General features: G+C 38.4%; 1 protein-coding gene across 1 annotated transcript; it reads left to right on the top strand.

The window, feature by feature from the left end:
* The first annotated feature begins 1,179 nt into the window (after positions 1-1,179).
* Positions 1,180-2,909, top strand: LOC138913883 (uncharacterized). Its single transcript, XM_070219010.1, has 2 exons — positions 1,180-1,788; positions 1,847-2,909. Exons 1-2 carry the CDS (start codon positions 1,266-1,268, stop codon positions 2,824-2,826), a joined length of 1,503 nt encoding a protein of 500 aa, XP_070075111.1. The 5' UTR covers positions 1,180-1,265; the 3' UTR covers positions 2,827-2,909.
* Positions 2,910-14,037: the final 11,128 nt, after the last annotated feature.

Below are 14,037 nucleotides of genomic sequence, written 5' to 3'. Positions count from 1 at the left end.
AAACTTTGGAGTCGCCAGCGCATTTACTATCCATCCTTACTTCTAATGAAGCTTCGGTTACTTCGGAAATTCACATTCGAAGCCAAGGACTCCAAAGGAGTTGAGAGCTGAGTTGGCCTGGTGCAAATATTGTCTGGATGGTTTGGTTTTTGGTTGGACAAGTTTGCCGTTCCTTTGCCGTCAGGAGATTGTCGTTTTTAATCTCCAGCGCGGTTTTCGATGGGCAGGGGTTGCTCTGCTGCTCCTTGGGTAAGGGTAGGTGTGTCTGGGGTGCCAAAATGATTGCGAAATTGAATTTTCAATTTTATTTTTCAAATAAAAAATTCAAAAGCCAAAAGCAGCCAGAGCGACAGGAAAACAGAAGCTGCAGAAGCCGAAGCAGAAGCACTGGCCTGTATCCGCAAAAATATTTATTGCAAGTAAACTTTTATTACAATTTGTGTTTATTTGCTCAACCTCTTTTCAATTAGAAGTCGGAGGGAGTCGAGTTGAGTCGAGGGCATCGTAAAACAAATCAAACGAATGTTTGGTATATAAATGCAAGGAGCAAGGAGAGTGTGGCATCTGAAGTGTAGCATATAAAAGCCTTGGGGCCGAAGATCGAAGTGGCTTTTTAGCTTCTGTTTTTTGGGTACTCTAATGGCTTTTGGTCAGCAGACTGAACCTTAAGGGTATTTACATAAAATATACTAGCAAAAATCTTTATTGAATTATTACTAAAACAGCGGCAAGTTCAACACTTTGGAAATATTACCAAATTGCCCAAATTATAAAAAAAAAATAATACTAATTTTTATCTGACTGCTTCACAAACGATTCTTTATTTCCAAAAATATTTGTATTTAAATAAAGTTAATTTAAGAAGTCTTCATTGAAGTGAACTTTAAAAATTCAAACAATTTGTTGGACATATTTAGTTTAGCTTTTACAAATTCCTATTAATAGGATGGTATCTTAAAATTATGCAATTTAACATTCCCAGCTGTTTAAATAAAAACCAAGAGCATTAACCAGATAATACAAAAAAAAGTCTGTAATCCCTTATCAACAATTTTTACCTACCCCCTGGGTAAAAGCTCCGTTTTAAGAGCTTTTCACAACTAATGGCAAACGGGGAAGAAGAAGAACAAGACAAGGGATCAGCTGATCGACAGCTTGGGATTTTATTTTTAAGCAATCTGGGTGAAAATTCGCGTTCCTGCCCATCTTCTGTGTTTTCGTGTAGCTCTCTCTCTCTCTCTCAACACCCACAAAAAATATTAGTAATGCCCTTAAAAAAAGAACTAATCGGTGGTGAATTGGCGCTTAAAAATAAGAAACCCAAAACAATAGTAGATCTCAACCAATATTGTTTGAGCCTTATATTTCGACAAATCAAAAGAAACTGTGAAATGAACGATGAATTGAAGGATAGATTCAACATGGTGAAGTATTTGGATCTCATCCATTTCGTAAGCAGTTCCGAGATCTTCAAAATGTATTCAATGCAGTGGGATCCTGAACTCCTAAAAAGACTTGAGATTGAGTTTGAGATTTTGGGTGATAACCGACATATAACCATCAACTTGGAGCAGATATACGATTTATTGCGAAATGAAACCAGAACGGAAAGGAAACTGTATTGGGACTTGTGTGTACGTGCGATCAGGGAGAACGAAGTAGTGAAATTATTCAAGTTGGCTTACAAACCAACTCGATACTATCCCGAACATTTGGAATGTTTCGAGGCCCTGATAAATGCCATCAGTCATAAGAAAAGTCTTCAAATACTTGAGATTGCTGTTGACGGTGAGTTGCTCTGTTTATAATTCCACTTTTATGATCTAAAAACTCAACGTTTTTTTAGGATACAGCTTTCGAAGCTTGCCACATATCAACGATTTGCAAATACTCAGGGTAAATGCTGGAATGGATGCCGTAGACTTGGTGCAATTGTGCCAATCAAATGGGAATTTACGTTTTCTTGGCTTCACCAGTACCGAATTATATGGAAGATTCTCGGATATCGTACCGTTCTGCAATCAACTCACTTCTGTGGAATTAATGATGAAGACCGACATCGATGCAACTGAGTATGCGGCCCTGGCAAAGTTGCCTAACCTTTTGGATCTGAGGCTTAATGGATACCATCGACAGGGAACTTTGATTAAACTGTTTCAGGATCTCTTCGAGATGCGTCTCATACAGTTAGTTATTCGAAACACTTTGCTGAGTAAGGAAGAAACTCAACCGATGGCGAGCATAAACAGTTTAGGAAGAATTCTGAGTGGATTTTATGATGAACAGGCGATTGCTAATTTGGCCCGTCCATGGAACCCCCACCAATATGTTGCCATTTATGTTCACCCCGAGCAGTATCTCAAAATGGATCAGTTTCTGGACCTAATTAAGAACTGTAAAAGACTGCATATTATGAAAGAGCATTGGCGATTGCTTATTAAGTTCGAAGAGAAATTGGGAAAACTGATATTGTCTCTTGAGAAATATAATGCTCTTAAGGAAAACTATTGGAAGGTTCTATCGCACATAACTCCACTACTCGATCTTCTAGATTTCGTTCACTTGATTATATCCGGGGAATATATTGACGATATGTGGAAGATTGTGTGTCGTTGCTTGGCAACCAAAGGATCACAGTCTCTAAAAACATTAGAAATTACAAAGTGCTATCGATTTACCTTGGAAGAAGCGAACGCTGTTGCTTCCATTCCATCTTTGACGACAGTTGTTTGTGACGATGACACATTGAGTAAAATAAACTTAATGAGATTGCGGCGGAAACAACCCGCTTTCCCCCGCACCCTTCCCAAGAATCAGTTTCCGTAAACCCTTTGTTACCCCTGCAGAGGGTATTGTGATTTCAAAAGTTGCAAGATAGTATATTAATATATTGTTTGTATACCTTTCGAATATTTCGAAAAGTAATACAAAAAAAAACAATCTTCGTTGATTTTCCTGATATTTTTAGCTAGATGTATACATAAGAAAATATATTCATTAAATTAAAAATAATATATTAAGTTTAGCACATACAAGATATGATTTCTATACATTGAAATGTAAGACCTTAATCAAACTTATACTACCGAAATACCTTTTGTAAGTAGCAGCGGCCTTAGCAGACATGAGATGGCGAAATTGCATCGATGGGGCGGGGTTTGGAACTCAAATCAAGCGAGTCTGGCCCTTCCTTCCTGGTTTAATTAATGAGAGTGACTTGTACTTGCTGTCCATTGCACACTGTTCCGCATCACGAAAATCAATGTTATTTCGTCAGAAATACTGCTAAAGGAATATTTCGATGAAGAATCCGTTTTGATAAATAAATATCCAAATATGTGTCTAAAAGTATGCATAATAGTCGTCTTCCTGTATGACTTCATATAACTTTTGGGTTAAAAATATATTGTTGCATACTTTTAGACATTTTTTCTTTTTACTCATTTGTAATCAAATAAATAAAACATTATTTATCGAATCTATAACTAGAGATTTGAGCAGCTCTTCGTATTTCTGACCAGTGTGCATTGTGCAGAATCAGAATCAGACTTTTGACAAATCATTATGTGAGAACAGGGATCCATATTGCATATTCAGACAGACCCCGCTTTCACGTCCTTTCGGCACAGATTGTTTGCCAGCACTTAGCGACTGGATTTCAGTACTAACGACTTGCGACTAAGGACCAAAGACCATCCAGCCAAATGACAGAGTGTCCGCGACACGATGATGTGGCAAAGGCAAAGGCAGAGGCAAAGCAAACAGGACTATATTGTATTATATCCTGTGTGTCCTGTTGGACTCAAACAGAAACTGAAACAATGCAAATCACGCAAACCACTGCCATGTCGAACCAATAATTGAAAAGTCCTAACGCCAAATGGCCACGACAGTCATCAATCTTTTAGGTGTGTTCCTTCTGCTCCTGCTTTCATATTTTCACATTTTCACCTTCCCTGTTGCGTGTTTCCTTCCACATCCCAACATCCCCGAATGGGACTGGATTTGGCACGGAAAACGTCGTTGCACTTTGTACTCCCAGTGCTCTTCGAAGTTCGAACTTCCTGCTTCCTGAGCAAAAGGACACTCCCAAACTTCTAAGGCGGGAAAGCCATGGGCATTATGTACATGTGTCTGAATCCAAAATTAAGTTTTCTGTATTTTAATTAGAGAATGACAGATGGCCATTTTCTGTCCTTTCCGAAAATAAGTCTAAAGAATTATGACATTGATTTGGTTTCGTTTATTAATACCTATCGAAAATTTTTCGAATCGGACTATTGGCGCATGCAAGCAGTGCAAGCAGTACCCCTCCCATTATCGCTTGCTTACAAAATTGTGAGTAAAAACTTTCAAATTAAGATAGTTGAACATCTTAAAAAAATAAATGACAACAGTATAAAAAAGATTAAAATACTGTAGCTTATTCATTACTTTTTAAAAGTAAACATGTTACTTTGCTGAAGAACCTTCTCCACACTATTACACTATTGTTGTTTTCTATTCTAGCAATCTATTATTAAATGTACCTCCGAGTTCCAACTTAAGTTGAAAGAAAACCATCCCCTTTTTGGCGAAAGTTGGTCCTTTCCGCACTTGGTGTCCTTTGAGTCCTCGGGCTGATAATGCCCAGTAGTTACGCGAGGTGAATACTTATATATTTGTTGTGCTGATTAAAAGGGTTGTAGTGTCTCCACTATTGATTTTGCTTCTGGATCTCCTCACATATATATATATAGTATAGTATTTTGAAAAAATTCCAGTGATTTACCGCGGCCTCTAATGAAAACGGGAAAGTTAAATCGTAGGTAAGGAAAGAACGCGGTCATCCCAAAAGTAATATTTTGTTTATTTTTTTAATGTACGATTTTGTGGCTTTTAGCGGCTGTCAGGCCCAACTTTTTTTATAGTCTGCTCTGTGGGAGGGGGCGTTTTCTCCTGAAATGGTGGTTGTGAATGGGCAAAACTTGTTCTTTGATGCACATTTTTTTTCTCAAAACCGTGAGTCTCTGAGTTCTACAAAGGAACAGGAACAGCAGCTGCGTGGGGTTGGGGGCGGACTGAGCTCTGAGTTCTAGATGGTGCGACGGACATTAAGTAGTAGAATGTTGTCTTTATAACACTGTGAACACAAACAGAAAAGCGCCAGCGAAAAGGTCACAGCATGCCCCCCGGCAGAAGGCGAAAACACCGAGAACAAGAACAACAAACGACAGCAAGTCAAACCGACCGACCACCGACTCACCCCGAGAAACAATTTTTCAATAAATTAGGTTTCTCAGCAGATTCCACGCCGTTTGGCCCCACACCTCCCGGAATTATTTGGTACTATACCACCTCTGTCCATTTCCATTTCCATCACAGCAAAAAAAAATTGTATAGTAATAATATAGTAATTCAAGGACTCGTAAAACATAATAAAATAAAATTAAAAACTTATTGTTAAATATAAAAGTTATTAAACTACTATATTTAATTTGAAAATATTTGAATCAAGGTAGAAAATATTTTAATCTAGGTAGAAAATATTAGGTCATATTTATTTAAAAAATTTTACTTCAATAAAAAAAGAACTTCACATTAAAATCAAAGTTTTAAATGTTAAAATTTACCTTAATAGTTTAATTTAATATTTAAAATTTATAAAAACCGCAAAGGATGAAAAACAAAGCGAAAAATATTTAAATTTAATATTAAATCTTCTTGAATTAACTGGGTTTTTTTTATCAATGATCCATTTCCATCCCACAGTCGCGGGGTCCCGGTCCACTTTTCCTTTTCCACTTTTCCAAAAAGCCAAGTAAAGCAATTCACCCCATATTTGTTTTGGGCTTTTCTGTACGCAAACGAGGAGGAAAGTTACTTCCTCGTCCTGTCATCTTGTCATTACCCCCCGAATAACCAAAAAAAAAAAGGAAAAAACCCCGGGGTCGAGAAATATGCTTTGCTACCGAAGTCTCGCTGATTTATGCCCTTTTTAATGTGGCCAAAGTAAATGTCATTTAATTACACCCGATTTAATGGAATTTTACGCATTATCGGTAAATTTCAAGACAAACTTCCTGTCCGCAGTTACTGCCTTCCGTCCGTCGTCCGTTTAGTAAAGTGAAACCCATGAAACCCCTGAAACCCAGTCGACTTTAAAGGCGAAGCTCCAGGGCAGGGCAGTAATTCGAATGAAAAGTTCAAGTTCGTTCGGTTCGGTTAGGCAAACAACTCAAAAGTAGACGGCAAACGCGCGACACACTTCAAAGGAATGCCCCGGAATTTTTGAAAAAGAAAATATTTGTGTGCCCATTGCAGTGTATTCAGATTTCAGATTTTATCTCCATCAACTTGTTTTGATTACCATTCAGCGTTCAGCGAGGGCAATTGGATTTCCGTCGCCCGAAGTTTGGGGTGCCCTGTCCGCAAAAATTTAATTTCCCATTCAAATCTTATCGAAATTAATCACAAAAAACACAATCATGCCGAAGAATCTTTTATTTTTTGCCTTGTCCATAAGACAAGGATTTCTAATACAAAATTTGTAATATTTTAAACTTCGCTAAAGTTAAAAAAAAAACTCATAGGGGAAATATTTGTTTATTTTAAATTTATTTAATTATATATAATATCAATTATATTATTTTAAAAAACTCATTTTAAAAGTTCTACTTTTATAACGTGTTGATAATTTGATTCTATTTTACAAATCATTTTTAATCGGGTTTGGGCTTTTAATTATATAATAGTTGACCACACAGAACTGAGCAAACTGGACTGGAAGAGCTTTCAGTCCGATTACTGTGACAAATGATGGAAATCCCCAATTTGAATATGGAAAATTGAATCCACCGGCCATCCTTTCAATCACGAACGCCATCAAACAAGGAAACATTCTCTAGTCCAAAAGCATATCCGCAAACCATTGCCCAGCATACCATTTCCATTTCCATTCCTACCTTTGTTTTTCTTTTGAATTTTTCATTTTCAAGGCACAGAGCGAGTTTTGTGGACATTAAAATGCCACAAAACGTTTTATAGTAATTTTTCATCTTTTCGACGGTCTGTCGGCGTTTTCCCGTCCTTCCCAAACTCCAAACCGAAATACCTCAGATTCAGTTTTTCCCAGTTTTTCAGAGGATGGTGGCTGGGGTTATACAGATATTAGAGATGAGGAGGGTTCCACGGCGCTATAAAGCTGCCGACGTTTATGTTGATCTCGTGCAGCGAAAGCGAATACATTTTTATCTTTGTATGACAAGTTAATAATGTGTCAGTCCAGGCGCCGTCGTCCTTTAAGGATGGACACGGCCTTACGACGGAGTTATGGAGTTATGGAGTTTCGGAGTCACGGGGTTGCTATGCAGATTGCTCCGCCTTTCGCTTTCGCACCCGTATCTTCATCTTCACCCACGGCATCAAATAAATGCTGGCACGCCTGTTGTTTCTTCCTCCTTTTTTTTTCCTTTCTTTTTTTTACTTATTGAAATTTCAGTGCGTCCGGAAAGGCCTTAGGTTAAGTATTTCCGTCGAGTTTTAACGGATTTATTGTGATTTTTAGGTCACGTGTCTGTCTGTTGAGGAATTTGTTTAGCCTCCTTTGTTGATAATTGATTTTCATTTGATTCATTTCCTCCGAAGGACGAAGGACAAAAACTGGGAATGTAAATTCTATAAGCTGATATATATATTATAATATATTATTATTGTTATACCGCTCAGTGTTCAATATTGATTAAAACCAACATTTATCAAGAAAGTAAGAAATTACAAAGCTACAGTTTCGAGGCGAAAATGTATATTTTACATTCATATCTCGAAAATTACGACACTCCAGGGAAATTGGTATTGGTCAGCAGTTAGCGACATCTACCCCAGTCCAATCCCAATCCCAAGTATAAATAATCCCCTTTTCAGTCAGTAGTATAAATCCTGCATCGGAATCACTGGCAAAAGGATGCTTAATATGCGGCTCACACACGCGAAAATGGGATAAATAGATTATGAGATATTGCAGGGCAGCCAAAAGCACCCAAAAGAAATGAAATAAAGGGTTTTACGTTTTTATTTCTTAAATTACCGTTTATACAGTTTTAGGTATTTTCGGTTGAAAGCCAAATGATTGGAAATTTTATTTCTAGCTCAACGAGGCATTACATGAAATATTGGTTACATTTTTTGCACAATTTTTATTTATCAAAAAAATGTCTTTTCAGTCGAAAATTCAGAATACGATGTTTTGGCAATTTTTGAATTTATCTGGGTGATTTTTCGGCGTAATTTGGCTAAAAAATGATTTAAAGTTATAAAAATGACTGATTTGTTTAGCTGATAACCTAGGCTAACGATCTAAATCACTTTTGTCTAATTTACAAAAAAATAAAAAAATTTTACATTTTTAAATTTTTTATAAGGGGTTACATCACAATTTTTTGCAAAAAATGGTCAAAAATTAAAGTTCTTAATTTTAATTGTCAATGGATTGGGAATTGGATTACGAGCTCAACGAGGTATGGCATTCCATATTTGGATCATTATTTCCTTTGTTTAGGCCAAAAATTCGTTTTTTCTTATTTTTCTTATTCTCTTTTGCTGTACGTTAACCAAAAATGGTTCCAAGACGAAGTGGTTACGTCATGATTTTTGGCGAAAGATGGTTAAAAATTAATAATGCCAATCGTTCGGGATTTTTATTACGAGTAAGTGTAAGACATTTCAAAATTGGACATTTATTCTCCAGGATTATGTAAAGTTTTCAGAGTGTAAACTGTAAACCTGTCGTGTCAAAACTCGAAGAGTCTTTTAAGCCGAACTCCCCGGCGATTTTTAATCAAGGGAACATCTTTGATGTTATCTACCGCCTTTGCCCTAATTTAATTGGCAAGCTGATTCTCCGTCGATTCCGGCTATTCCGGGGAGGACGACAAGTCATTTGTAAATTGGGTTGGGCTATAAAATTTCATTTTTACCGCTTCATTGCCGTAATAGAACTCATTTATTGAATGCTGGAGCACCCGGGCGGCACTGGAAGGCCTAAATTAATGTAAATTTGCATTGGCCAGGGGGAAATATATTTATGGAGATATATACGGATACTTTTCCGGGAGCCACAAGGCCAAAAACCAAAACTGTGACCCTTCTAAACGTTCTATAATTCGCTTATTATGCGCTCGATGCTGCTCACTTTTATGTTTTGCCACATTTTCTGGCACCCAAGGAGCATAAAATACGCACCCTCGACCACCGATTCTCCGGGCACCCACTTTCGTAACCCAAACCCCAAGTTCAAGCTGAACCCAATGCCAATGCCAATCGCAGTACCAATCCAAATCGGAGGGTGGCAGTGTCAGTGGAAGTGAAGCCCCTGTGGTCATGACCTCGTACCCTCGGCGGTTCATATTTAGTCATAATTTATGACGCTCTGGGTGTGGAGCCCTGTTCTTCTGGATTTTGAGATCCGGGATGCTGGCTTCTGGATCTGCTTCCGGAGGCCAGAGGCACTGGCATAGGCACAAGCACCGAAACACCTTGATATGCTTGCAAATTTATTAAAATTCCACCGCCAGATACATTTTATTACGGGTATATCTGTCAAAAGACAGCAAGATGCAAGTGAGCAGCCGACAGATATGCGATAAGTCGACGAACTTACACTGGAAAAAATAAAGAAAAATTGAGGAGATTACTTTAGGCATATCTTGTAGGTATTACTCTTGCTGACTTGCGAGTAAAATAATATTAAAGCCGTTGAAAGGTTATAAAAACTTTAAATATAAAATATATATCTATCAGATATAAACATATGTACCTATCAAAATGTAGAATAAACTATCATTAAAAAGTTATGAGGTAAAATTTCAACAGCCGCTAGGTTGAGCGAGTAGCATTGATGACTGCGTATATCCATCTTCCCCGCACTCCCTTCAGCGGAGTAAGAGGTATCTGATAGTCGAAGTTCTTAAATATAGCGTTCTCTCTTGTTTTAATTTATTAATATATATTTTATAGTAATTCTACTCTAACAATTTAGTCATACCAAAATTGTAAACTCCTTCAAAATATTTTTAATTTTGCCAAAAGGTCGACTATCCACATACGATTTCTCTCAGTGCAGTTATGTGTGTGTCTGTTTCTGGTTACCGCTTACTGGTTGCCAGCATCGCATCAACAGCAACAAAAGCAACAATAGCCCGCATATTACGGATTTCCTCTGGGATTCCGGGGGCATCGCATCGGGCCTCCTGTTCTGTTCTGTGTTCCTTTGATATTGTAATGCGCATAATAGGATTTTTATGACACCTTCTTCTTCTTTTCGGTGGGGCAGCCGTTGCCAATGGCGAATGGTGAATGGCAAATGGCACTGGCTGCGATTAAACGGCGTTCGCCATCCGTTTCCGCTCGCATTTCCCCTCGATTTCCGCAGAAAAAAGCGGAAAGGAGGACAAGGACGATTCCGCTTGTCACCAAAGTTGTGAATTTTATCGGCCGGATGTGTGGTGGATGTGCGGCGGCATGTGGTTTCTAGATTTGCATCAGATCATGAATTTCACGCGATGCTAATGGGCACATTAGCATTGACTACACGCGTTTATTGCCCCCTTGGAGTTGGTAAAGTGCATGTGCTAAATTTTTAATATGCAAATGTCGTAGGAAGGACCCTCGTCCTTTCACTTTAGCATCCGGCATTTCATTTACACTTGTGCTGCATATTTTATTTCGTTATTGTTGTACGTACACGGTATTATTGCACACAAATGGCCAGTTACGCATTAAGGTGAATATAACTGGCTCCTCGGAACTCCGGTGTCTCCGTGGGGAATGTGAAATCCGAATGGGACTGAGGACTGAGATCTCCGACCTTCAGACGACCAAAAAGACGTCTGCTGTCTGGGAACTGTCGTAATGGGCCTCGGGAATTAATTTTGTAACGTTTTTTAAAGGTGTCGCCCCATGACACTGAATATTACTTGGTTTATGGTTTATTTCAATTCTTGAAATTGGAAAAAAAAAACCCTAAACTTTTCTCATTGAAAGAATCTTTATCTTTAAAATAGCTGATTTTTTAAATCACTTTTTAATGTCAAAATATGTGTCTAAAAGTATGCAGTAAATTTGTATAAATAATATTAACTCCTTTTTAATAATTCATTATTTTTTTTTCTTTTATATTTTTTTTTTTTTTGTTTATTTTACAAGCATTTGTAAAGGATGGAATCCTTAACGCCAATTAATTATAAATAGGTATTTGATGACTGACTGACGTAGGGACTCGTGACATCGTGACAGACAGGAGACTTCTATTTCGCCATTTCAAACGATTCTCGAACGGTCAGGGTGCCCGAAATATGACCCCAAACCTCCTTGACTCCTTGGCCCAAAAAATAAATCAGTGGCAGATTTCTTAATGATATTTTTGATGGCCAAGCCAAACCGTCTAACCAACCGTGAGGTCTGTAAATAAGTAAATATTTTTGCTGAACGCAGAGGGAATTACACCCAAAATGCGGTTAAAACAATTCAAGGAGGGTTGTGAAATCAGTCCTCTGTAAATAATTTTATTTTACAATCGCCCAACAAATTCTTCATTTTCGGGAGCGAGCACAAATTGTCGAGTGATAAATGGTCTTAACAGGATTCTATTTATTTTTGCGCCGTGCTATGCGAAAGTTACTCTTCATTACATTTTTCCCATTTCCATTTCTCCTTCTTGTTTTGTCAGCATCACTTTATTTTAGCATAAAAGTGTACATAATTTGACATTGACAATACACGGGGTGGTGTTTTTGTTTTTGTCCTGAAGGTCCTGAAAGTCCTGTAAGTCCTTTAAAAGAGGGGAATGGGGCGCTCAGAAGCGCAAATTGATTAATTGGTTTGTGAGCGTCTAATTAAATAAAGCGGTTCAACGCCCGCTACCAAATAGATCGGCATCGTTGTTTTGGACTTACGACCCACGTCACTCCGCCTGTAAAAAGCTATCCCACATTTTTTGCTTCTTTTGTTTTTATTAATGTGACGGCTATTTGTTTCTAGTAAGCAATTACAAAGCAATTTTATAGCAATTACCTTCTTCTAACAGCTTGGGACAAAACAAGGCCGGCTTTTAAAGCTCTTGTTGCTCCTGGTAGAAGGGCAACCGCACCCAAATCCCTCCCACTCTCTATTTTTAGGAAATTATTGCCCGGCCCCTTGAAATATGCAACTCACCCCGCATTTCCGCTTTCGTTCCCTCGATTCTCTTGGTAATGTAATTTCGGTTTGGCCCTGTTTTCTTGGGACAGATGTGACCAGGGGCATGTGCTGTGAAATATATCCTCTGTTTCGGCGCTCTTTTTACACAGATTTACGCTGCTTTTTTTTGAGAATCGGTCATTATACAGGTGATGCTGTAATTAGATTTTTTTTGCCTCTAATTGTAGTTCAAAATCACCTGGGTAAATAATTCAATTATGTGACAGTGTTTACAATGGAAAATAAAATGTAGTAATTCTTCGACTTGTATTAAACTATATTTAGCCATTTCTGAATTTCCATTTTTATATCCACTCGTATTTGCTGTACACCGAAAATATGGAGAGAGAGCGTCCCGAAAATGAGTTCTTCGTCTTTTGTTAAACTTTATTAACTATTGGCATTTTTTCTGCCAAAAATCATTTAAGTTACAAAACTTCTCAATATGCCTTCTTCTTTTTCCTTTATTTATTAACCACACAATTAATTCTGTATTGACAAGTCACAATAATATTTGCTATTGCCATAAATCGCGACAGTTCATTTAGTTTTAGTATGAAACAGATAATTGCACGTTGGTTTTTATGGGCCAACAATTAAACGTGGCTGTGACCCGTATGTTAGAGGGCAAATATTGGCGCTGAAATGCGCAAAAAGGTCACCGGAATGGCAAATAGCAAATGGCACATGGCAAATGGCAATCCGAGCCACTTGTCTTGGCCAATTCCTCCGCCACTTGGTATCTCCTCCCGGCCACTGGCCACTTGTCAGTGGTCCTCATTTGTATGGACAGCGGCGGATGATTCCCTTAGGCAATGAAGTCGAAATCAGGCATTATTCATTAGTCGCCGCCAATCGATGGCTGCCGAATAATTTTGTGGACAAACAAACCAAACCATCGGGCAAACAAACATATGTAGCCCAGTTCCAAGCCCCCCAAAATCGAAGGAGTGAGCTGATTTTCGGGGGAAAAACATTTAAAGAGCTCTACGCCAGCTACATTTTGATCGAACTCATTCGATGCGGATTGCGGATGGGTTGTCCATGGCCCCTCTGTCCACTGTCCATTGCCTGCTTAATTGACACACACAGAGTTTTATCTGTGGGAAAACTAATTTCCTAGGCGTACTGTCTTGGGTGTGCTGCGTGTGTGGGGTGGGTTTCCTCCTCCTCGGAAATTGCAGAGAAAAAAATGTGTGTGATATGAAAATATAAAAAAGGATATAAAAATCTAAAAACTAAAATCAAAATTCAGGATGCAAGTAGTAAACTGCTTGCACAGCTTACATACTTTCATCTGCTCATAACTTGTGAATAAATGATCCGATTTAAAAAGTTTCTTCTACATTTCGATAGGTATTAATAAACACAACAAAACGACATTTACCTTTCGGGGCATCGGGAATTTTTTCGCAGTGCCTGTGCGCTGTGCCTGTACCCACTGATAAGCATTTCATGTCACATCCTTAAGGGCTTCCACTCACTCGCACCACTCGGCAGACATCGGAGTTCACATGGGGCACAGGCACAGGCTGAGGCGCATTCTCATACTCTCACTTACTTTCACCCTCCCCTTTGTCTTTACTGTCACCGTCAGTAGCGCTTAAGATTGCTTTCAACGCTTAATTGCTTTTTTTTGTGCTCGAGTTGTGCGAGTGTCCGGGTGAGTCCTTTTGATGTGCCAATGTGGAAGGCGGAAGGCGGGCTTTTGTCATGGACCTGGATGGACGTGTTTCATATATACACATATATAGTATAGTGCGTGGCCATCGTAGCATTTTCGCAGGAAGCGTTATTTCAATTTCCGCCTTTCCGCTCTTCCTT

Source organism: Drosophila takahashii, chromosome X, assembly GCF_030179915.1.
Source record: "Drosophila takahashii strain IR98-3 E-12201 chromosome X, DtakHiC1v2, whole genome shotgun sequence".
NCBI classification, from domain to species: domain Eukaryota; kingdom Metazoa; phylum Arthropoda; class Insecta; order Diptera; family Drosophilidae; genus Drosophila; species Drosophila takahashii.
Note: the sequence above shows the minus strand (reverse complement) of the source record. Positions and strands in the feature narration are given on the sequence as shown.

Excerpts from the sequence above, each read along its gene's own strand:
- LOC138913883 (XM_070219010.1), top strand. The coding sequence starts at position 1,266 with ATGCCCTTAAAAAAAGAACTAATCGGTGGTGAATTGGCGCTTAAAAAT. Across the intron at positions 1,789-1,846 it reads ACTTGAGATTGCTGTTGACG|GATACAGCTTTCGAAGCTTG; the intron begins GTGAGTTGCTCT and ends ACGTTTTTTTAG.